Source organism: Asterias amurensis, chromosome 21 (genome assembly GCF_032118995.1).
Source record: "Asterias amurensis chromosome 21, ASM3211899v1".
In the NCBI taxonomy this organism is placed as follows: domain Eukaryota; kingdom Metazoa; phylum Echinodermata; class Asteroidea; order Forcipulatida; family Asteriidae; genus Asterias; species Asterias amurensis.
This window is the reverse complement of record NC_092668.1, coordinates 4,882,643-4,906,936: the sequence shown is the minus strand read 5'-3', so window position 1 is coordinate 4,906,936 and position 24,294 is coordinate 4,882,643. Positions and strand designations below refer to the sequence as shown.

Sequence of the window (24,294 nt, the reverse complement as noted above, 5' to 3'; positions counted from 1 at the left end):
AGGAGCTGATTTCACAGTATTGCTCAATAAACTTTCCTAATTATATGAAAGGTTTTAATGGTATTTTATAAAATTGGTAGACCTGACAAAAACAGTCACAGACAATATTCATATTTGTGTGCTCCAAACCATACATGAAATTTCAAACCTGTAAACATTTGGGCTTAGTCCAATGTGAGAGTCAAGAGAAAAAAATAGTAAAATCACACCCAGTTTTCAGCATGTAAATAAACACATTGTGGGAGCGTTCGTTTAGCTTCCCTGGGTCGACCACAGTCTTCCCCCGGTGCGTATGAATAGCTATGACGTCATTCCAGGGGCTGACCCGGGTCAGCCTCCCGTGCCCTGCTTGGGTAGTGGGTCACTTTAGGGCTGTCCCCAGGTGCATGATGTCACTACGAGAGCGGTGAGTGATCGTGGTTTAACTCTTATCAGGGGCTCACCTGAGTGAACACAGCGGGGTCGACCCAGGGAAGCTAATCGAACGCACCCTGTACTTCTCGTTGTAACCACCAAAATCAGCTGTGGCCATTTCATAGGTTTTCAGATACAGTGTTCTTGAATATAACTTCATTTCAGAGTGAAATGAGTGTTTGTGTGAACTTCATAATCATTAAAGGAACACGTTGCCTTGGAACGGACGAGTTGGTCAAAACGAAAGCGTTTGTAACCGTTTTTTATATAATGCATATGGTTGGAAAGATGTTTTAAAAGTAGAATACAATGATCCACACAAGTTTGCCTCGAAATTGCGTGGTTTTTCTTCTACTGTGCGAACTAACACAGTCAGCCATTTATGGGAGTCAAAATTTTGACCCCCATAAATGGCCGACGTGTTAGTCGTCGAGGTAAAAGGAAAACCACGCAATTTCGAGGCATGTTTGTGTGGATCATTGTATTCTACTTTTACAACATCTTTCTACCCATATGCATTTTATAAAAAACGGTTACAAACGCTTTTCAAAGACCAACTCGACCGATCCAAGGCAACGTGTTCCTTTAAGCTGTCAAACTAAAAATTAGACAAAAGGAGCATCTCCCAAATGATTATGAGAAAATAGGTCAACATGCTATTTTATACAGCGGTTGTTTCATCTGCGAAGATGATTTCATGTACAGCTCCTTCACATACTCAAAAAAATAGGAAATTGTTAACCTTTGAGTGCATTTGTAAAAAGTACCGAAAGAAAAAGGGCAGAAGAGATTCTTTCTAGAGAGCCCTGGCTAGAACATCTACCACCAGCCCCCTTCTTCTTCTTCCTCCTCCTTGCCAAACATCTCATAGCACGGCTGGGTGTTCCTATCAAAGAGCTTAAAGGATTGCTCTAAGATCCTGAACCGCCTTCTCTCCTCAGACTCGTACTTCCTCTCGGTTCTTTCAAGCTGCTCATATTTTTTTACGTCGTTTCTGGCGAAAAGAAAACCGAGGTAAAACAAAAGTTACTATGAGGAGTTTCGGTGTAAATATATCAACAGTTAAGGTTACTGGGTCATTTTTGCGAAGAGATGTTTGAAGGAATTTTCGACATTTCTATAGAGGACTGAGTTTGTACTTACATATAAATAAGAGGTTCAGTCATGAGCTGTAGGCATGACAAAGGTGGCAGAGATGAGAACTGAACTGACGTGACAAAGTCAAACCTCGTCGCTCCCTTGCCAGAGAAGTTAATCCCAGTTCTGATGAACGGCGTGTTGATTTGGGTAGAGCCTTTTATACCCATTGATCCACTACGTATAAACAAGATTAAAGAAACACTGGCTGTTTAATAAGGGGTCTGAGTTGGAGACTTCCATGCCCTAATAGAGGACGTCGATCTCTCAACTACATCGACACGGTCGGTAGAGATACGGAGCCTGAAATGAGGACCTTCCAAACATGATCAGGGATAAACTCCTCTGGCTTGACGCTGTGAGTTGAATCTTGGTTACGCCGTTAAAAATGATGATGATGGGTTGGTGTAGAGGTATCTTTAAATACTTTCTATTCCTAGAGCGACGGTTGGAATTTCGCCGGGTGCAATATGTCGCTTTGGTTTTCATTATCTCAATAATTGTGCGGGTTTTTCCCTAGAGAACTTTTCTGAGGTTTTCTTCACACACGAAACTTCCTTCCTTGTCTTCTTGTCATTAGTGGGGTTCTTGACAAGAGTAGACTACTTGGCTTACCAACCAAAGTTCATAAATTAAATAAAGAAATCGCTATTCAAAAACGGAAGAAATCTTCAATCTTTGATTATAACATCAAACAAAATCATGTAAAATTATAGAACTTGGGGAGAGGTGAAGAACACAGCCCCCCACCCCCACCCCTGGTACAACCAAAGCATGTTTAAAACTTTATCTTCCATCATGTCACAAGGCCAAATAAAAAACAAACATGTTTAGCGTCTCTGTCGCTTCCTTTTTAGAGAATACATTTGAACAATCTCAAACAAGTTTTTGGTTATTCACAAATAGCACAGCCAGTTAAAAAAGAAAAAACTCCTTCCCATTTTTCAAAAAGAAAGGACGCTAAACATGTTTCAAAAAACTGTTACCTACCCAGTTGATACAATCGTAGTTGACGACCTGTCCCATAGACTGAACTCAAGAGTTCCTCCGAGATCTAGGGATAAACTTCCTTGGATGCCGACATCGACGTCGAACCCTGATTGCAAGCTGAGTTTCTGCTCATGAGATCGACATTGAGAGAAAAGACGGCGAGGTTATTTAAATAAAATAATATCAAGCAATTCTTGTGACTCTTAATTACTTTTTGTTTAAGAATTCCAAGATCAAAACTTTAATTAGAGACCAATTAAGAACTCACTCCACGGAAGTGAAGTTAATAACAAGAAGTCCCCTTGATCCACTAAGCGCAAGTAGTAGTCCCAGCCAACTTTCTACCTTTAGCCTAGAACTGTTCTAGAACACTTTTTCTAGAACTGTGTTTCAGAATTCTGAAAAAAATCTACTCTGCAGCAGTAATATAAATATCAAGATAAATTCTCAAATAACCTGATCTACCCAGCAATTGAAAATATACATGGTGTTACTGCAAACTAAATAAACACCCAAGCATAATTGTACCTTTCCTTTTTGCTGTAAAAACTTTAAACGCTACCTGCCTAAGGTGTTAGTAAAACACAGTCGCATAATAATTGGCACTTCGCTTGCACTCCTGGACGTAGAGAAGCAATTTAAGTGTCTTTCAAGAATAGTTTTAGACAGTGGCATTTGGCTCAATCCGATGAGATAAAAAAAAAACTCCTGAGACGTATTTCTGAAGATTGTAGCATTACTACGAAAAAAGGTCATGCACCAAGATCCCCTTAGTGTACAATACTAACCTGAGAGTGATCTTGCACCAGTCCAATCACCCTCATATGAGGCATAGGTCCGTCTGATGATCCCATATTCCACGCCATGCTCATCAACTCGCTGCTACCGGTAAAGAATACTAGCATACGAAGCTTCATGTCCATACACTCAATGTTGAGACCGGCAGTCGCTTCACCGGTATCGCCGGAATCCTCTCCGAAGAAATATTCAAGACCGCGAGAGAAGACGCCAACCTGTGTCAGGGTTGATGAAGACAAAGAACGATATTGGTAAATTTTGTTTGAAGCTTTGCATGGTTTGGAGAAATAGGAAAAACTATAAATAAATAGTAAATTTGCAGGTACAACCAAGTGTAAAATCTCTTTTTGAGTGAGTGTTGGCTCTGAAAAGAGCTGGTTTAATTTTGACGTTTCGAACAGGTCTCTGAGAAGAGCTGGTTTGGTCTAGACGTTTCCAACAGGTCTCTGAGAAGAGCTGGTTTGGTCTAGACGTTTCCAACAGGTCTCTGAGAAGAGCTGGTTTGGTCTAGACGTTTCGAACAGGTATCTGCTCGTCTTCAGGAGAAATGAAAACTTGTAAAGCTTTAATCTTTTCATACTATATGTAGTACCACAGGTAAACTTTTTTGTTTCATCTACAAAACATAAAAATTGAATTTGACAACAATCTTACTGTGGATGTATATTATTAAAAACTAGATAGGAATTTAATTATTGTCATCAAGTCACATCTTGGTAAAAACCTGTAAAGATGATGATAAAATGGCATGTGTCCCGATAGCATTGCAACCCACTATTTTCATACCATCAGTTTCTTGAAAAAGGACAAACTCATCCGAGAATGTTTTATAAGTTTTAATGAGAGCAAGAGTAACAATGCGACTTTACTTTTTGTTTACACTTACATTCAACAAGAGAAGCGATTCATTTTTCAAGTCCAGCCCAACATGGAAGTCACTTTTTCTGAGGAGACCACTCGGGGTCATCTGAAGGTCAAGTCCAAAGCTTATCGATACATCTTCGGTGTCTATGAACGACGGCGAGGGAAAGTAAAAATCATTTAAATAAAACTGATTTGACTGAGCTTACATAAAACATTTATCAACTTAGTATGTTAAGAAACTAGGCCTAAAGTTTATTTTAAAAACTATTTAAGAAACTAGGCCTAATGTTTATTTTAAAAACTATTTAAGAAACTAGGCCTAATGTTTATTTAAAAGAAAGAGACTGTTATTTTTTTTGTATTGTTCCCTGTTTACAAAAGCAATCTTGAACATAGATTCTCATTGTATCAAAAAAGGGGACCTGACTACTTAAGCTTCTAGCCTCGTTTTGGTGGATATTGATTATAAGAGAAAACACAACACAAACATGGCTACACGTACATATTCATTGGTTATGTTTGTGGGAGTTTGCCCAGTTCCCTAAGATCATCTAAGGAAAACAAATTGTTAAAGATCTAACCTATCTACTCTAGTCACAATACACATATTAATCAATTAACACTCATTGCAAAACAAAACTAGCCTTGCTCAAGGCAGTCGCATTATTCGCTCCGAAAAGACGCCGCTGTAACCCCACCCGTATACCCTGTGCGTGGTGCGTGCGATACACCGCATGACCCACCCGTATACACACTGTCACATTGTACGACTACTGTGCACATAAGTCATCCGCACTCATACCACTAACCGCATGCGGAGGCCGTCAGGCCGACAGCCTTGTCGGGTCTGTATTTTCCGGGTTTAATGTGTTGTATTGAAAAAATTTCCACAAGTGGAAAAAAATGGGGGGGCTCTCGGAAATGCTAGTATGCAGCCATGAATATGTATATCTTTCGTCAGACCTATCAGACAACACAGGATGTGAGGCAAATGAATTATTCATTTTGACGTCCAATCACGCACTTCCCTTATCACGACCTTTGGACCCTATCATGCGTCCGTGGTGGTGGTGTGTGATGTAAACATGTCTCGTCTTTCGCGGGCATTATGGTAATGAGCTGACCGTGGGAACTCTTTGCTTATTATAGTAATGAGGTCAGTGGCTTCAACACAGACCCTACAAGGCTGTCGGCCTAACGGCCGACGCATGCGGATAGTGTACGGGGGCATCGTGTCGTGCGATGTTACGCACAGTGAATACGGGTGTTTTTTTATACAGCGGTCTTTTTTCGGAGTGAATAATTCGACTGCCTTGAGCAAGGCTAGAACAAAACAGGCTGTAAAAAACATGTACATGTAATATAGACAAGTCCTGAAAAATTACCATAAACATCCACTAAAAAAAAATATTATTAAAACAAAATTACAAGAGAAATATATAACAACATCTTGATTGCAACGGGGGTAAATTAATGTACAAAACGCATCTTGTGCATACAGTAACAGTAGGAGAAAACATAATTGTAGCAATAGAACAAATTTTACAAGAGGAATAAAAATGCCAATATTGCAATATTCCACATGGGAAAAAATCCACATAATTTTCCCTTATTTATATTGTTGTAAATTGTATACAGAATAATTGCAAAATCAAGAACTTCAACAAATGACAAACAAGAAAAGAAAAAAAAAACGGAGTGAAAAGAACATGGAGTATATTAATACTTGAAGTACGTGTATAAACAAATTGTAGAAAGAAAATAAATACTAAAATGGAAATTAAAAGTGAGAATATTGCACATTTCATATGAGCAAAATCCAAACAAATTGTACCTTCATTTATACAAGTGATACATTGCATACATAGTGATTACAAAATCACAAAAAATTATGATAACAATTGAGAAATATTGTATGTAAAGAACATGGAATAAAGAACGTATTAAGTATAAAACACAAAAGTCATACATATATCTAACAATGACACTAATTTAAAAAATATTCCAGTGAAAATCATACTTATGAAAAAAATTGATTTCAGGTGATGGAAAATGATGAACTTACCAAGAAATAAGCTGTCAAAAGCTACTGACTGCCCTTGCAGTGATATCGTGTCGTAATTCCAAATGCTTGAATCGGATAAAGCTATTCGGATAGTTTCACTGTGGATTGCAAGAGAAAAAGAATAACAAAGTCATCATCAAATAATGAAAAAAAGAGTGTGCTGGCAAGTCTCAATGAGTCAAAGGTGAAGAAATTAGTCAAATGATGTCACCTTGCTTCTAAAGAACAAACTCTACCTGGCAAGTAGATACACACATGGTGTTACCGCAAACCGAATATATATTGATACCTCACCATGCAATGCCTCAAATCATATATATTTCACCTTGCTTCTGACGAACCCTTTGAAAGTGCGATGACCTTCTGTAAGACAAAGACAGCCATCTCCGCCTGTTTGCTGCCCCCTAGTGACTGGATGATGTTGACGACATCTGACTCAGAAGGTGTTTTGCTTAGCAACAAGGTGGTCGCAAGAATCCGTGTGACGGTTGAATATTGTCTGCTACCCTCATGAAAGATGTTGTTGAGAGCATTGTTGACCTGAAGCGAGGAAAAAGAAAAGATGGCTGTAAGTTGGGAAGGTTTAGGACACAGTTCTTATTTTCACTTTATCCCACGTGAGGGCATCTCAAAGTGATTATTATGTCTCGTTACAAGTATGCAGAGTTATATTTAAATTACATGGCCAATTTACTTTCATAGCACCATCTAATAATGGTTTACAAGGTGCTGTACATAATCTGCAACCTCTTCAGTTAACGACAAATTTACCAGGTTCTTTTACACGCATTACCAAACACATGGCACCTAAGACTTAATGTCCTATCTGGAGGATGAAACAATAATGGCTAAAAGTTTCAAGACTGGGACTCAAGCCCAGACTTTAAAAAAAAAAAAAGGAATTTTAGTTAAAATGGTTGTTTTCAGTCATGTTTAAACGGGTTACTTTGACAATAACCATAACAAATTCTGTTTGTCAATGATTTTACCTTTGGAGTGAAATACTTGGGCTCAAACTTGAGGAGAGCGTCCAAAGCAACCTCGACAACGTCCATATCAGGGTCAGACTCCGCAACAGTTAGAAGGGTATCAATGCTGCTGGGCTGAACGGCATTCTTCAAGGCGTTGAGACAAAGAATCTTCTGGAATCGATCTTCGGAGGTGACGCCCACAAGAAGCCAGTTTATTGCGTCAATCACAACCTAAAGAAGAATAAAATGTATTAGTCGATTGTTGTCCTCCTTGAGGAGGAGAGTCGGAGAGGAGGGGATAGGCACCGTATTGAGGAGTCACAGGCTGAGGTGGTTTGTTGGTCATGTGGAGAAAAAGGAGGATGCAAACTGGGTCAAGAGGTGAGCCAAAGTAGATGTGGGTGGGCCCACACCCATGGCACAACTCTGTGTCAAAAGAAATGCAATTGCTTGGAGACGCTGCACAATAGGCGATGGACAGGGCCAAGTGGAGGAGAGCAAGTGAAAAAGCAGGCCATCCATGAAAAGACTGGACAACTGCCTTAAAACCGACATCATGATGATGATGTCCAACTTGTAACGAGAAGAATTGGGACTCTAGTGAAAGTTCGTCATAAAAAGGCGTCATGTAAAAGAGCAATTCAGCCCTTCCTTGGTATAACAGCCCAACTCGAACATTTTGTTCTTTTATAGGCCTATCAGATTATTTATTGGTACATGTGTGTTGAGGGTGCTTTTTACCATTTCAAAATTTCAAAAGGCTAGAGATGTGAATTTAACTTGTCTGATCTCAGCCTCTATTCAAACTTTCGTCTATTAAGGCAAGACAGCTTATCTCTTAACTTGCTTTTCTCAAAATGTAATTTTTTTTTAGTTAGGCTGTTACGTCAATGAAGAGCCAAATTGGCCCCCTCTCATCTTCTTTGATCTTGTGATATGCCTAACTGTGTGCAGTTTAGGGCGACCGTGTAAATACATGATTCAGTTGAAATGGGATAGCTTCACAATGATTGAAACACATGAACTTTGCATCCTACAAGCACCGTACAGGTTTGGTAACAAGTGTGAAGGCAAGTCAGTCATCGTAAGGAGCTCAACAGTAAGCTTGGGCGATATCACGATACTATTGAATATCGCGATACTAATTTGGAAACGATTTCGATACCGGATCGATTTGGTTTTAACCGAAGTGTCAATATATCGCGATATATCGCGATATTGATCAAATATCGCAATATCGCAATGTATTTCTTAGCTGAGACATCTTGCACCCCATATGTTTGGAGTAAAACCAGAAGAATAGGTCATTAGAACACCTTTCTTATGCTATGATTGTCTCTTCTACAACTTTCACTGGGAGTTGTAAGACTGATGATGTCAAGTTTAATTAAGCGCGATTATATCGAACATCGCGATATATTGTCGGCGATATATCGTGAATAAAATAAATCGATATCGCCCAAGCTTACTCAACAGCATTGCCTTCAGTACATCCCTACCAGGGGTTAGTGACGAGAGGTATCGATACAACATGTTGTCTAAGAAAAGATAATCCTCTTCATACCTGATCATTACATTGCTCAGATCCCAGATAGCAGTAAGAGTTGACAAGTTTAGCGACGGTTAGAGCCATCATCGCACGGACGTCTTGACTTCCAACTTTGTCTTCTTTCAGCATCCCCTTTTGTTGAAAAAATTAAACAAATTTATTAGGGTTAACGGCAGACAGCATATCAGGATAAAAACAGAGGATGAGTATAACAACTGTCAGGAAGCTGAAGCCTGGACACAATTTTGTTTTACTCCATTTTAAAACAGTAAAATAAAACTAGGGGAAAAAATGTATTCACACTTTTTATCAAATAAGACACACACGGGGCACAAGACAAATTCTGAAAAAAGCCCACTCGTAATTCCACAGAGTAGTAGAGATAAGTATAGACTGTAGTGCTGGGCGAATAGTGAAATTTTGTTATTCGGATACCGCTGGCCAACTATCCGAAATTAACCGGATATTCGAATAGTTTTTTTTGCCACTAGAGGGCGTTATAAAAAAAAAATTAAAAAAATATTTTTTTGTTTTTTTCGCTAGAGGGCGCTGTTCGTTTGTGAATGAGATCTTCTGGGCGGATTGATATTAGTTTTAGACAGTGTCACTCGGTTCATTCATAAAAATGACCGGATCTAATTTAAAGATGGCGATTTGCTTTTTCTTTTGATCGTGGATGGCTCTACGTGAAGGAAAACTTTTGTAATCTTTGAACAAATTACGTCAGAAATGTCATTGTTTTAACTCTTCAAGAAGGTGAGCATAGTTAAGAGTCAGTTCAGGTAAATAGTTGACATAGTTGCTCACGGTCAAAAAATGAATTTTTTTTATACTTTGTTGGTGGAAGGGCCTTGGGGTGCAAGTAAACAAAATTGCATTTTCAATTCTATATATAGCCCGTTGCCATGGTTACGGCTCATTTTGTTTTTTGGCCATTTTAGGCCGATTTTGGGGTCTGAAAAACTGGTTTTTAGCTCATATTTACAACTCCACCCAACCAAAACGCAATATTATTTCAAAAAACCTTTTATATCACTACAAAGTATCATCCTTGGCCTTCCTTGAGAAAAAAAATTATTGCTTTAAATATCACCCTTGTGCTATTTTTGCATCATGCATTACAGTATGTTTTTAGAACTTGCAAAATCGACATTTTTACCCTATTTTTTGACCCCAAAATGTCAACTTGCCAGGGGTCTCAGAAAATTTTCCTTTCGTCTGTGATTAGGGCCAACATTGGTCTTTCCATATCTGGTGTCAAAAACTTGGGCAATTGTATCCTGTTGGGCCAGTACTGCCTCAAAACTAGACTTTTTTCCCCAAAACATGAAAAATGCCTTTTTAAGGGTCTTTTCACATAATATCGACATACGTGTCCATGGTAAAAGAAAAGGAATATTTTTCTTATACTTTGTGGATGGTAGGGACTTGGGGTGCAAATAAACAACATTAACATTTCAAATCATAATATAACACGTTGCCATGGTAACTGTTCATTTGTGTTTAGGCCACTTTGGGCCGATTTTGGGGTATGAAAAACTGTTTTTTAAGCTAATATTTACAACTCCACCCCACCAAAAAACATTTGTTTTAAAATGCATGGTTTTTGAGTGATACTTGTGTGGATCATTATATTATACTTTTAAAATAGCTTTCTAATCATAATGCATTTTTTAATAAACATTTACAAACGCTTTTCAAATACCAACTCGACCGATCCAAGGCAACGTGTTCCTTTAATGAAACAACATTGAAAGAAGTTGTAAAAACTTGCACCTGCTGAACATAAATAAGTAAGATGCATTTGCAGTAACAAAAGTCTATTCAGGCTAGTTTGATTATTATTTCCATTCACTATCTTACTAATTCATAATTATTATATATGTCTCTGAGAACGATCAACAAAAAACATTGTCAAACATTACCTGCTGAATTGTTTATCACGTTAAATAAACCAACTCTTTCATTGTTTGCAACAGTACAATTGAAAGGAACCCCACCATAGATGGGGGAACTGCTTACAGAAGGCCAAAGCAGGTGAATGGCCATTTATACTTTGGATACAGTGCTTGCTCACTTTTAGAGCCTCTTTGTTCTGATTGGGATGAAAATGTTTAGTTTGGTAGCGGGCAGGGGACCAAGAAGACTATTATAAGGCCATGTAAAGACAAGAACAGTAAAGATTGCTCATCGCACTACTTCTCTTCTTGCAATGTGTACCATACCTGTACAACTAGGTAAAGTAGTTATGACAAAATAAGATCTCAGTGGCTTAAAGAGCATGGAAACAGTGCCATATATTTTTAACAAGCATGCTCGTTTTTTTGTTTTTTATCAATTCAAACTAAGGGATAACTTCAAAATGCATTTTTATTGTTTTTGGAAAAATTACCATTTTTGAGGCAGAAGTGTCACAACAGGATACAATAAACCAAAGTGTTTCTCCCCAGTAGTCATGCAAACCATAATAATAGCCCAATCAAAACAAAAAGGGAAATATTCTGAGAACCAATAAAACATTAAAGATAGTACAAACTTTCTTGATGTGCAAGGGGAATTAAAAAATGTGATTTTCAAAAAAGAGGCGCTGTTCACAAAACTGTTATTTTATTTTATGCAATGTCAAGAAATATGATTGGGCCAGAGCCGGGGTGGGGCAAATTATAAGATTTAAGTCCTGATCAATGTTTGGTAATGCACTAAACCTACAAAGTGCTTATAAAAAGCTGCCAGATTGATGGAATTATTGCTTACTTCTTCATGTTATAAATTCAAAATGAAGCAAATATTTCAAAATGCATTTCTCTATGTTTTCGGGGAAAAGGGTCTATTTTTGAGACAGTTCTGTTACATCAGGATACAATTGCCCGAGTTTTTCTTACCAGAAATAAAATGACAAATTATGGCCCTGATCAAAACCGAAAGAAAAATATTCTGAGACCCCTGAAAAAAATGAAATTTTGAGGGCAAAAAATATGGTAAAAATGTTGATTTTGCAAGCTCTAAAAACATACTCTAATGCACGTTCTAAAATAGCACAAGGGTGAAATTTATAGCAATATTTTTTTGTCTCAAGTAAAGCCAAGGATGATACTTTGTAGTGATGTAAAAGGTTTTATGAAATATGTTTGTTTTTTGGTGGGGTGGATTTGTAAATATTAACTAAAAAAACAGTTTTTCATACCCCAAGATCGGCCTAAAGTGGCCTAAACACATGTGTTAATGTACTGTTACCATGGCAACGTGTTATATTATGATTTGAAATGTAAATGTTATTTATTTGGACCCCAAGTCCCTACCATCCTACCATCCACAAAGTATAAGAAAAATATTCCTTTTTTTTTACCGTGGACACGTATTTCGATATTATGTGAAAAGATCCTTAAAAAGGCATTTTTCATGTTTTGGGGAAAAAAGTCTAGTTTTGAGGCAGTACTGTCACAACAGGATACAATTGCCCAAGTTTTTGACACCAGATATGGAAAGACCACTGTTGGCCCTAATCACAGCCGAAAGGAAAATTTTCTGAGACCCCTGGCAAGTTGACATTTTGGGGTCAAAAAATAGGATAAAAATGTCGATTTTGCAAGTTCTAAAAACATACTGTAATGCATGATGCAAAAATAGCACAAGGGTGTTATTTAAAGCAATAATTTTTTTTCTCAAGGAAGGCCAAGGATGATACTTTGTAGTGATATAAAAGGTTTTTTGAAATAATGTTGCATTTTGGTTGGGTGGAGTTGTAAATATGAGCTAAAAACCAGTTTTTCAGACCCCAAAATCGGCCTAAAATGGCCAAAAAACAAAATGAGCCGTAACCATGGCAACGGGCTATACAAAGAATTGAAAATGCAATTTTGTTTACTTGCACCCCAAGGCCCTTCCACCAACAAAGTATAAAAAAAATTCATTTTTTGACCGTGAGCAACTATGTCAACTATTTACCTGAACTGACTCTTAAATACTTAATTTATGCTGTTTTATGCTGTCTTAATAGAAGTTTCATTAGGATTCAGACAAACCATTCATGTCAGTTGTCGCCCGACGTCCGCGGATATTCGGATATAAAGGAATATCCGGTTACTTGGTTGTAATTACAGAACTATCCGGTTTAAAAATAGCTATTCGCGCCCTATGCGGATATCCGGTTAAGAAAAAAAAGGCATTCGCGGTTACGGATAGGAAAACCTATTCGCCATTAACCGGATATTCGAATAATTCGCCCAGGCCTAATAGACTGGGCCCTTGTCTTTATCCGCAAGGATAAAGACAGATCGCTGCCGCTAGATCTAGTGATTCCCATTGGATACAATGCACATGCAGTGACATAGATGCCCAAATAGTCACTGCCTATCTATTATGTGAAACGACAGAGGTCAGAGGTCGAACTACATGCCGGTTTTGCAATTGTTTGAGCCCGGTGTTCCTGGCTGGATTGGCAGCATACTGCGCCACAGCACCTTGTAAACCATTACATGGTGCTTAAGGATTAGGTCTTACATTATATCTCAAAATTCGCCCCACTCCTTGCAGTAATAATACCTGGCGCTTTGTATCCTTAGGCAAAAGGCGCGTTATAAATACGGTTATTATTATTATTATTATGAAATACAAAATGTTCTCACCATTAACCATGAGATTTGCTCCTTAACGGGATGGTTATTATAAGCCATCGTCAGGAGGAATCTCTCCAACATCTCGGTGCCTTCCCCGCTGGAGAAGTCGACTACCTCCTGGATGACCTCCCAGGCAGGAAGGGTCTGTGTGGCTGCAAGGACGTCAAATAACTGTGGCCTGTCCAATAAATAAGAGAATACGATTGCCAATTACTTCCCTGGTCAATGGGCCGATACCACTAACCTTTCTCCAGCTCACTGGGGAGTATACAGCCCTGGGGTGGATTTCACAAAGAGTTAAGACTAGTCTTATCTCGAGTTAGGACGAGTTACTGTTAGGAGCTTAGGACTAGCCTTAAAGGCAGTGGACACTATTGGTAAATACTCAAAATAATTATTAGCATAAAACCTTACTTGGTAACGAGTAATGTGGAGAGGTTGATAGTAAAAAACAGTGTGAGAAACAGCTCCCTCCGAAGGGATGTAGTTTTCGAAAAAGAAGTAATTTTCCACAAATTTGATTTCGAGACCTCAGATTTAGAATTTGAGGTCTTGATATCAAGCATCTGAAAGCACACAACTTGGTGTGACAAGGGTGTTTTTTCTTTCATAATTATCTCGCAACTTTGACGACTAATTGAGCTCATATTTACACAGGTTTGTTATTTCATGCATATGCTGAGAAACACCAAGTGAGAAGACTGGTCTTTGACAACTACTAATGGTGTCCAGTGTCTTTAAAGGAACACGTTGCCTTGGATCGGACGAGTTGGTCAAAACAAAAGCGTTTGTAAACGTTTTGTTTAAAATGCATATGGTTGGAAAGATGTTTTAAAAGTAGAATACAATGATCCACACAAGTTTGCCTCGAAATTGCGTGGTTTTCCTTCTACTGTGCGAACTAACACGGTCGGCCATTTATGGGAGTCAAAATGTTGACCCCCATAAATGGCCGACGTGTTAGTCGACAAGGTAAAAGGAAAACCACGCAATTTCGAGGCATGTTTGTGTGGAACATTGTATTCTACTTTTACAACATCTTTCTACCCATATGCATTTTATAAAAAACGGTTACAAACGCTTTTCAAAGACCAACTCGACCGATCCAAGGCAACGTGTTCCTTTAAGCTTTTTAATAACTCCAAGGACTAGTCCTTAGTTAGGACTCTCTCTCTCCTGGGCTGCCGTGGAGCTCTACAGGCTTTTCCAAACACAATATCAACCTATCCCTAGCAGGTATCCATTTATAACCCTGTTTGAAAAGAAGCAGCTATAGTAAAGCAACTTGCTCAAGGACACAAGTATCCTAACCAGGACTCGAACGAACACTCCGATAAGTTAAGACTGAGTGGCACTGCAGCAAAAACGAAAACGATAACGACGCAAACAGAACGCATTCTATTGGTTAAATTGCTCCACACAGAGTACACACACGCTCATTCAACCAATCGAGGGCATGCATTGTTAACATTCTCGTTTTCGTTCTTGTTATCGAGGCCTGTGTGACTGGGCCTCTAGCCTCCAGAACCTGAATTTCAGAAAGAAAGAACTTACATGATGGCAACATTGTCTGGAGAAACTAGAGCTTGTAGAATGGCGTCTTTTCCTGCCGAGCGGAATGCTTGAAGGACGTCCAGGTACGCCATGACAGACTTTGTTTTACCGATAGCACTCTCCGTAAGACTGCCCCGTGCGTCTGCTACAACCTCGGAAAGCTGCGGGAACAATAGTTGTTAGATTGTTAAGAATTTGGCGATACCCACTCTGAATTGTAATGACTTGACTTATAGATTGATAAAGTTAAAGCGTATTTGAACATTGAAACCTGTTTAAATGTTGGAGATTGTTTCATTCGAGCAATAACAGGGCTTGAATTTGTACGCTGAACTGCAGGCTCGAGGCCATTAGTTTTAGTGCCGGGCCATTAAACTCATGACCAAGCCCAGCAGTCTTGTGTTTATGAAACTGAATATTATTAATTTTGGTTGTTTACCCATACACCGATGTGTGTTAGCACTGTCATGACTGTATACTCAGTACTTCCCCAGTTAATTTCGGTTGTTTACCCATACACCGATGTGTGTTAGCACTGTCATGACTGTATACTCAGTACGATCCCCAGTTAATTTTGGTTGTTTACCCATACACCGATGTGTGTTAGCACTGTCATGACTATATACTCAGTACTTTCCCCGAGTTAATTTCGGTTGTTTACCCATACACCGATGTGTTAGCACTGTACATGTATACTCAGTACTTTCCCGAGTCCTGTGAAAAAATATCACAGGCATATTTTACTCGGGTGGGATTCGAATCCACGACCCTTGCAATTCTAGAGTAGTGTCTACCAACTAGACTACCGAGGTGTATGGGTAAACAACCAAAATTAATATTCTTCATCCCCGATGCAAATTTAACATCTCTTAAATTGAATATTACTATATATAATTTCTCACTGTTTAATATCTTGAACAAAAAACAATTTATTTACAAATACACAAATGTTGATTTTTATTCTGATAAAACACCTTTCATTTCAATTGAGTATTCTAAACGAATTGTGTTTGGGCTTGAAACAAAAATTGACTTGAGCAGGATTTGAACTAACAACCGCACTCTACCTGAACAGAGCTATCCAGCCCTTTGTCGGCGGTCTCCCTATGTTATGCAATTGCTTGCAGTCTCCTGCTACGGGAAAAACAAAAATATCGTGTGTTCCTGGAAGAAGGACATAAAGCCTTACGCCGTTCTTCCGAGCACACAATGAATCAAAGAATGTCTTCTTACCGGCCTGCATCCCTCCCCACACTGCAGGTTCATTTCATCGCTGTTCCACTCTGCTCGCTGGAAAGTACCAGACCCCATGATAGCGCCCTCTGCTGTTGACCCTGAGAGAGTCGCGGCAACACCATCACTGCTGATCAGGGCAAGGCTTTGGCTGAGAGATGAATAAATACAGAACATTATGACCAGCCAAAATGCCATTTCTCATGTAAAATCTATGACTAGTGTCCTGCTTACTTTTGCTGCGCAGAGTTAGTTAGCAATATTTTGTGCTCTATGAAATGGGCCAAGGAAGGGAAAAACTTATCTGAATTAAAAAAAAACTTACCTTGATGTGACTGATGTTGAAAGCTCGCTTCTAATATTCACGTACGTCCTCCAGCGTTCGAAGGTCACGCCTGATTTGATAACTTTCTTGTCAGCTGACAGACTGCATGACATCGAGGCTTCTGATTGGGTGTCGATACCGAAGCCCTTTTTCTGGTGGGAGAACCCGCCTGATTGGGTGGTCTTACAGGAGCTGAGGTCTTTCAGTTTCAGGATTTTGTTATCGACCAACGCATATGTGACCAAGCATTCTCCAGAGGCATCAGTCTAAAAAAAAAAAAAGGAGGACAGATAATTGTTTTAAAGAGCTGGTAGTCAACAGAACTTTGTTTATTACTATTTGTTATGTAAGATGCCAGACACAAGGCCTGAAGTTCTGAAGGTCACTTCAAGGTGTGGACTACAACTTCTTGCCACCTACTCCTGGGGTTGGAACAGGGTTACCCCCGTTACAGTCCATACAGATGTAGGCTTGGGTATCATCCATCAGAAGACTGGCTGGTAGAGCAGAAAGCACTACCTCCCCAACTTCCTGAAGCAATAGTTAAGTGTCTTGCTTAAGGACACAAGTGTCTTGGGTATCATCCATCAGAAGCCTGGCTGGTAGAGCAGAAAGCACTGCCTCCCCAAACTTCTGAAGCAATAGCTAAGGGTCTTGCTTAAGGACACAAGTGTCATGACCGGGACTCGAAGCCACACTATGGTGATCAAACACCAGAGCTTGAACCCAGTGCACTTACCCGCTTGGCCATGACACGCCATGTTATAGTATAGTATTTATCAGGTGACAAGACCAAGAAACTCTCAACTTTCGTATTCATTCTATTCACATCTTTTTCAGAAGAATACAAAAATTTTAAAAATATTTAACAAAGTACTCAGCACCCCAGCTGGACTGGCAGATACATGTAGGAACAAACTCCAGTGGTGGAGGTGCACTTAAATAATTGTAAACAAAATAAAAACCAACAAAACATTGGCAGGGAAAGCCAATAGTGACTGACAGTCAATTTTCAAAGTGGCTGAGTATTTGGCTCTCAAAACCACTCGGAAAATAAAAGACACAAAAAAAAAACTAGGAGGGATGTACAATACTCACCATCAAGCCAAGCAAGGACACTCAGAACAACATTACCATGAATTTTTAACAAAAGTACTAAATTTGTGTTAAAACACCCCCCAAAAAAGAGTTAAATCTGGACCTGCCTGCCATCTTTATGTAACTATTGAGGGTCAAATAGACTTGTCACACACACACACGACCATCAGAAAAAAAGGGTTTGTATACGTTTAATTTTTGAGGGAGTACTGGGTTTTGGGTCAACCAGCATCTGGAGCAGATCAACTTTATAATTTGCATGAGGAAATCTCCTTGGGGGAATATGACTTTATAACCTTGAAACTTTCTGAAGCCATTCCTGAAAAAGGGGTAAACCTACCTCTGTAATGGTCCCTTCAATCTTCTGCATCTGAAATTGACTGATCACACCTTTCTTGATGTCTGCCGAGCCTTCAGGTTCGCTGTCGCTAACGTACAGCTGGGTGACCTTGCCCTCGGTCCAGACGAAGTAGGCAGGCTGGGACGAGACAACCATGAGAGTCGTTGGAGGGGCGCTGAAAGTGTTCTGATCATCTGACCTCTCGGCGATGTTGGAGAGACTCACATCCCGAAGCTGTAGAAGATATAAAAATAAAAGTAGCTGCCCCTTATCGAAGATGTGACCTGTGACATCACATATTTACAAAAGAACCACAGAGCCTGGACTTCCTACAGGCTATATTTGCACACAGCCTAACGGAAGAAAACATAAAATCTTATTTTTTTATGGAGATTGCACTGTCTAATTCCTATCAACTTTTGATATGATGAAAGGGGGCACATCTCAAAACTTGTCCAGCTTTTGGCTTGTGCAAATGAGTACCTCTAGACACTCTGTGCTTACACAGCTAGCGAAGAAATTTGGCGCTTGCCATGCAAGCAAAGAATGGTGATCGTAAGTGCAGAATTCGGTGGTAAGCAGAGCAATGAAATTGGGCCCTGTTCAATACACTTTAAAGGAACCTACGCTTATCTTAGCCACTTGCTCCGAACCACTCTGCCAGACGATTGAAAGGTCAACTACTGATGAGAGCTTGAAACCAACGTCACTTCCAGATGGATCTGCCTCGTTAATATGCACCTCAGTTACATAGTTGTAGCTGTATGTTTTGCCCAAGTCATAGCTAAAACAAAGACCTGAAAGCAAGAACAAGATACAGGGTTTTCAGAAGTGTTAAATGAAACATTCTACAGCCACAAATTGGGAACTGGGCATGCTGAGTGTCCAAAGGGTTTTTATTTCATATATTCTGGTTGGTTTTGAAGTCAAGGACTCCAAAAAAGCAAAATTAATCGCTGTACTCGGCAATAACATAATGGTTCAGCTTTCGGTTTTTAGTTTCAGTTTCAGGTGTGAACAGAAAACCCCAGAAAACTATTCTCAAGAAAACCCCTGCAGGGACTAAAAACCCAATCCATGTACGAAGGTGCATATTTTTATATACTCTCCATTTAAACTTTAAAAACATGACAACCAAATTGTTCGCTTCTTTTATAGGCCAACTTGTAACAACTGATGACATAACTCCCTGGCTTAATTGCAAGATAAATCAGGGCTATATAACCTGTCAATAAATAATTAAAAAAAATTATTGCTGGGATTCTATACAAATAATTTGTGACTTAAATTTGCCTGAATTTGTTGCGGCCAGACATTTCACCAAGTATACATTGCATCATTTTTCTAGCAGACTTTGACCCCACCAGAAAATATTTAACCAAATAATTTCAAAATAATTTGTACTTTAATCCTTAGCAAACATTGCTTAATTGTGTTATTTGGTACACTGCGATACGTGTCCCAAACAAGGTGGGTATTTTTAACGTGTGTAAATGGCAAATAAATCCACTGATAAACATCAAAACCTGAAGCCAGTGATCTCACGACAACCCCCGAACTGGCAAAAAAATGTAATTTTATCTTCAGCAAACAAAGATTACAGCTCTTGAGTTAACCACAAAACAATCTCTGACATTATATCAAATCCGATCCACCAACAGTGAAATGCCACGTGTTCTTATCGAAGGCCTGCACTGATTGAAAAACTAAGATTTCATCCTGCTCAAATTTGCGCTACTATAAAAATATTATTGGTTAGGAATTTGAAACAGGTTGAAAGGAATTTAAACAAGTTTAAAGAAAGGAATTCAGAGAAGATACCCTGTATTAAAGGCATTGGACAATATTGGTAATTGCTCACAATAATTGTTAGCATAAAAACTTACTTGGTAACAAGCTGCGGAGAGCTGTTGATAGTATACAAAACATTGTGAGAAACGCCTCCCTCTATAAAGTAAAGTTAGTTTTTCTAGAAAGAAGTCATTTTCAAAAAAATATATTTTAATTTCATTTCGAGACCTCAGAATTAGATTTGAGGTCCCAAAATCAAGCATCTGAAAAGCACACAACTTATTATCTCGCAACTCCGACGTCCAATTGAGTTTGAATTTTCACAGGTTTGTTATTTTGTGCATACATGTATGTTGAGAAGACTTGTTTTTGACAATCACCAAAGGTTTCCGGTGCCTTTAACTCAACAAATCAATTTATTCTACTCACCTATACATGAGGTGCAGAGTACCACAAGAAGAAGTATAAAAGCTCTCATTGTGAAGACAGTTTCGTGGGGTTTGTAGTATTACGCCTTGCAATTTGTAAAGTCTGAAACAGAAAATATCAAGGGAAGAAAGCTGTGAAAACCATATTACCTCCGTTTACAAAAAGAATTATTCACATTCTCGAGGGCTGTTTTGGCAGGCAAGATACTTCACAGGTCATTAAATTAGAGTTGGTTCCAAGTCTTTTATTTGATCATGGCTTTCCGTCTTGAAAGTCGCTACAAACAGCGCCCTCTTGTGATCAACCTTATGTCATTTAGCCTAGATTGTGAGTTAGGGCCATGATCGCTAATATGTAGGGGCGTTTTTCGTGGCTGAGATGCAGAAGAATAACCACGAGCTAAGACTTGAATCAAGTCTAGTCATTAAAGGGAAATTGTACACTGTGATAAAAAAAGTAGCAGCTGAACAAGTTTTCAGACAGTATACCAAAATGTTGATAAAAATTTTGATAAGAAAAAGAAAAAAAATTGTTTTGTGCCTCTGAGCCCTGTGTACAAATTCTGCCTGCAGGAAGGAAGTCCAGGCTCTGTGGCTCTTTTGTAAAATAATTGTGACACTGATATTAATTTAAATACTCGATCACTAGAGATTGGTTTGATCAAGTTATTGCAGACTGACACTGACACGAAGCCTTCTGACATTATTTTCATGAACACGCAGAGTATATTATTTGTATTTCCTTCCTCATCCATGTTGAATCTACAACCATGTTGTGTTGAACACAACCTCAAACTTGTCAGTAGGGGTGTAACTTGTAGTTTTATAAATTTGTCAAAACGAGTGACAAACTGGTTGTCTTGTTTCTTAGTCAAGAGTTTGAAGACACAGGACACTATTGGTAATTGTCAAAGACCAGTTTTCTCATTTGGTGTGGGGCCCATCTCAACACATGCATAAAATAACAAACCTGTGAAAACTTGAGCTCATGAATTGGTCGTCGAAGTTGTGAGATACATTGTAATAATGAAAGAAAAAATACTCTTGTCACACAAAGTTGTATGTTTTTAGATATGGTTGATTTCGAGACCTCAAATTCTAAATCTGAAGTCTCAAAATCAAATTCGTGGAAAATTCTTTCTCAAAAACGATGTCACTTCAGAGGGAGCCGTTTCTCATAATGTTTTATACTATCAACATCTCCCCATTGCTCGTTACCAAGTAAGGTTTAATGCAATCATTATTTTGAGTAATTACCAATAGTAAGGATAGTGTCCACTGCCTTTAAAAGGACTATAAAGCACTATCATGTTTTTGCCTCCAAACCTCGCCCACCAAATCAGACTCACCCAGACTTTATTGTTCTCTTTGGAGCGTAGAGACTGTGTGATCAATGTACCATACATACGTACAGGTACGAGAAAAGTGTAATCAAATATAATGTCACACCAACTAAGTTTTTACAAAACATGAATGACAACTTTTAATTATGTCAGCTTATGACAGGGTCAGTGCAAAGTACAAAATTCAGTGTGAGATACAACCCAATGAATCATGTTATTATGATTCATTTAAAATGATAAAAAAAAAAAAAAAACATTTATGTCAATAAATATGTCTGAAACACATAGTATGCACGTGCGAAAATTCAAAAATAAACATTGTCTGTGGTTAAAGGCAGTTGACACTATTGGTAACTATTACTCAAAATAATTATTATCATCAAACCTTTCTTGATTACGAGTAATTGGGAGAGGTTGATATTATAAAACATTGTGAGAAACAGCTCCCTCTGAAGTGACGCCAACTGTGAAGATTAGTCTTTGACAATTACAGTACCAAATAGTGTCCAGTGTCTTTAATGTTACTTGTTAGGCTACTCCTGGAACTATGAGGTTCATTCCGCTCTCAGAGACCGCGACGACAGTGGAAAGATCCTCATAGTCATGGTTCTAGGAGTAGGCCTCAGTTGGTAACTTGGAAACTGTTCTCCATTTTTTTTTTTTTACCCTTTCAATCGTACTCTAGCTAGCAGAGGGAAGCACAACTGAGTGTGTCAAAATTTTGAAAAAAATCAGTACAGCGCCCCTGGCTAGTAGGCCTTCTGGCACTTGCCTTAAGCGTTCCTTCCTCCCTCCCTTGGGGTCGGGCTAAGCACATAACAAAGGGTATTCGGAGGTTTGACACCTTTTTTCCTCAACCAATTACTAAATTAGGCCTAATTTGCACCTCCATGAGTCATGACTGGACTCTGGAGCTCCACCACCAATAACAATAAAAACATTGTTGAATTACACTTGTGTCTGTTTATTTTTCCTTCCACCTTAAAGGCATGGCAGTGCACTAGTACTCAAAATAATTATTATCATAAAACCTTACTTGGTATAAAACGAGTATATGGGGAGAGGTTGATGGTATACGTGTGAGAAACGGCTTCCTCTGAAGTGACGTAGTTTTCGAGAAAGAAGTAATTTTCCACGAATTTGATTTCGAGACCTCAGATTCAGAATCAGAATTTTTAGGTCACGAAATCAAGCATCTGAAAGCACACAACTTCGTGTGACCAGGGTATTTTTTTCTTTTGTTGTTATGTTATCTCGCAACTTCGATTCGACGTCCAATTGAGCTCAAGTTTTCACAGGTTCGTTATTTAATGCATATTGTGTTGAGATACACCAACTGACCAAGTCAAGTGAGAAGACTGGTCTTTGACAACTACCAATTTCTTAGTGTACATTAATCTAATCTTTAACATGCTTAACCCACAACATTATGATCATACATGCATTCTCATCTGCTTATGAAGCCATTTCAAAACAAATTGTCATTATTCCAAGTTAATCGTCCACCGCTGTTAAAAACCTAGCTTAGCACTCATAGCAGGCCAGCAGGGCGTTCATTCCATCAGCCATCAAGTCAAGAAAGTTAAAAACAAAACTTCATTTCCGACCTCTACTACTAAAAAGTAAAACAAAATAAATCTAATAATTTGTACCTCCCTACCTCCTCAAAGTCAGAATAACCATAAACACCGTCCTTTCTCTACTCTTTAGTCTGAGTCGCGAACAACACCTCGTTTTTGATGACCGCTGCAGTTTCCCTCTTCAGCTTGTTAATGTCATTAACTCCCTGACCAACACTGTGATATTGAGCAATCTTTGCATGCAAAAGCGATCAGCTGGGACCTGAGATAGAACCTGTTATTGTATGTAAATTGTGCGGTGTGGATTGCCTAATAATCCGATGTGTGTTGACGTGCGCCCTCTATAATTGATTGTTTATTTTCACCATCAGAAAGGCTAGGCGTGGGGTATGGGAGGGGGATGCATGGAGATGGAGTTGACACTTTTATTTCTTGTTCAGGCAACTATTTATGACTAGTTATGTAAATAAATGAAATTTCTTGAGTGAGTACTTTCTTTAAGACGTGTTTTGCTGTAATTATATCAAAAATGTAACGCGCGAAAGAAAACAAGTTTTCACTCTGCTGGCCTTTTTTATTGTAATGGTGTACTTTTTATTGTTCATTGCGCTTTTTATCTGTGTTGCTAGACCCACCCAGTGACTGGGGCGCTAGATTCCTTTTTTTCCTCGAAATGTTGACATTGCAAAATTTCGAAAAAAAGGAATCTAGCGCCCCAGTTCTGGGTCTACTGTGTTGCATTCCCACACTTGAGCCTTTAATTTTGGTTGTCTCTTTTTTCTAATTATTTTGTATGAATCTCTGCATTTTAACACTGTGTATTATTTTGTATTGTTTCTTCCGAGATATTTTGTATCGTTCATTGTCATCATGCGCCTTTGAACAGGTTAGCCTGGAATTGTTGCGGTAGCATTTTTTTATTTCTATAAAAGAGTTATAATGACAACCTCGGACTATTATTATGGAGGAGGGTCGCCCAATGATGCATGCTTTATGAAAAATGCATAACGGTAAAATATGGCTTATAATGTAAAACTGTACTGAGGCAATTTTTGGTAAACAGAAGACCCCCCCCCCCCACAAAAAAACAAAAAACAAAAAAACATGTCCCGGGCATGCAAGGCAGAATAAGCGCGTCAGTTACAACTGAAAAAACTAAACCGTGTACCCAAAGCCCGCCCTCTGTATCGAAACTAGA

At 38.7% G+C, this 24,294-nt stretch overlaps 1 protein-coding gene across 2 annotated transcripts; it reads right to left on the bottom strand.

The window, feature by feature from the left end:
* Nucleotides 1-1,086: 1,086 nt before the first annotated feature.
* LOC139953073 (microsomal triglyceride transfer protein large subunit-like) lies at nucleotides 1,087-23,369 on the bottom strand. Of its 2 annotated transcripts, none has more exons than XM_071952476.1 (17): nucleotides 23,169-23,369; nucleotides 20,175-20,276; nucleotides 18,582-18,751; nucleotides 17,955-18,188; nucleotides 16,517-16,782; nucleotides 16,192-16,342; nucleotides 14,959-15,119; nucleotides 13,414-13,582; nucleotides 8,804-8,920; nucleotides 7,258-7,470; nucleotides 6,594-6,808; nucleotides 6,269-6,366; nucleotides 4,226-4,347; nucleotides 3,330-3,554; nucleotides 2,542-2,666; nucleotides 1,558-1,728; nucleotides 1,087-1,408 (listed from the first exon to the last, which is right to left on the bottom strand). In XM_071952476.1, exons 2-17 carry the CDS (start codon nucleotides 20,221-20,223, stop codon nucleotides 1,234-1,236), a joined length of 2,661 nt encoding a protein of 886 aa, XP_071808577.1. In that variant the 5' UTR covers nucleotides 20,224-20,276; nucleotides 23,169-23,369; the 3' UTR covers nucleotides 1,087-1,233. The 2 variants fall into 2 exon arrangements, with proteins under 2 accessions (XP_071808577.1, XP_071808575.1); XM_071952474.1 differs by having other exon boundaries at nucleotides 23,177-23,369.
* Nucleotides 23,370-24,294: the final 925 nt, after the last annotated feature.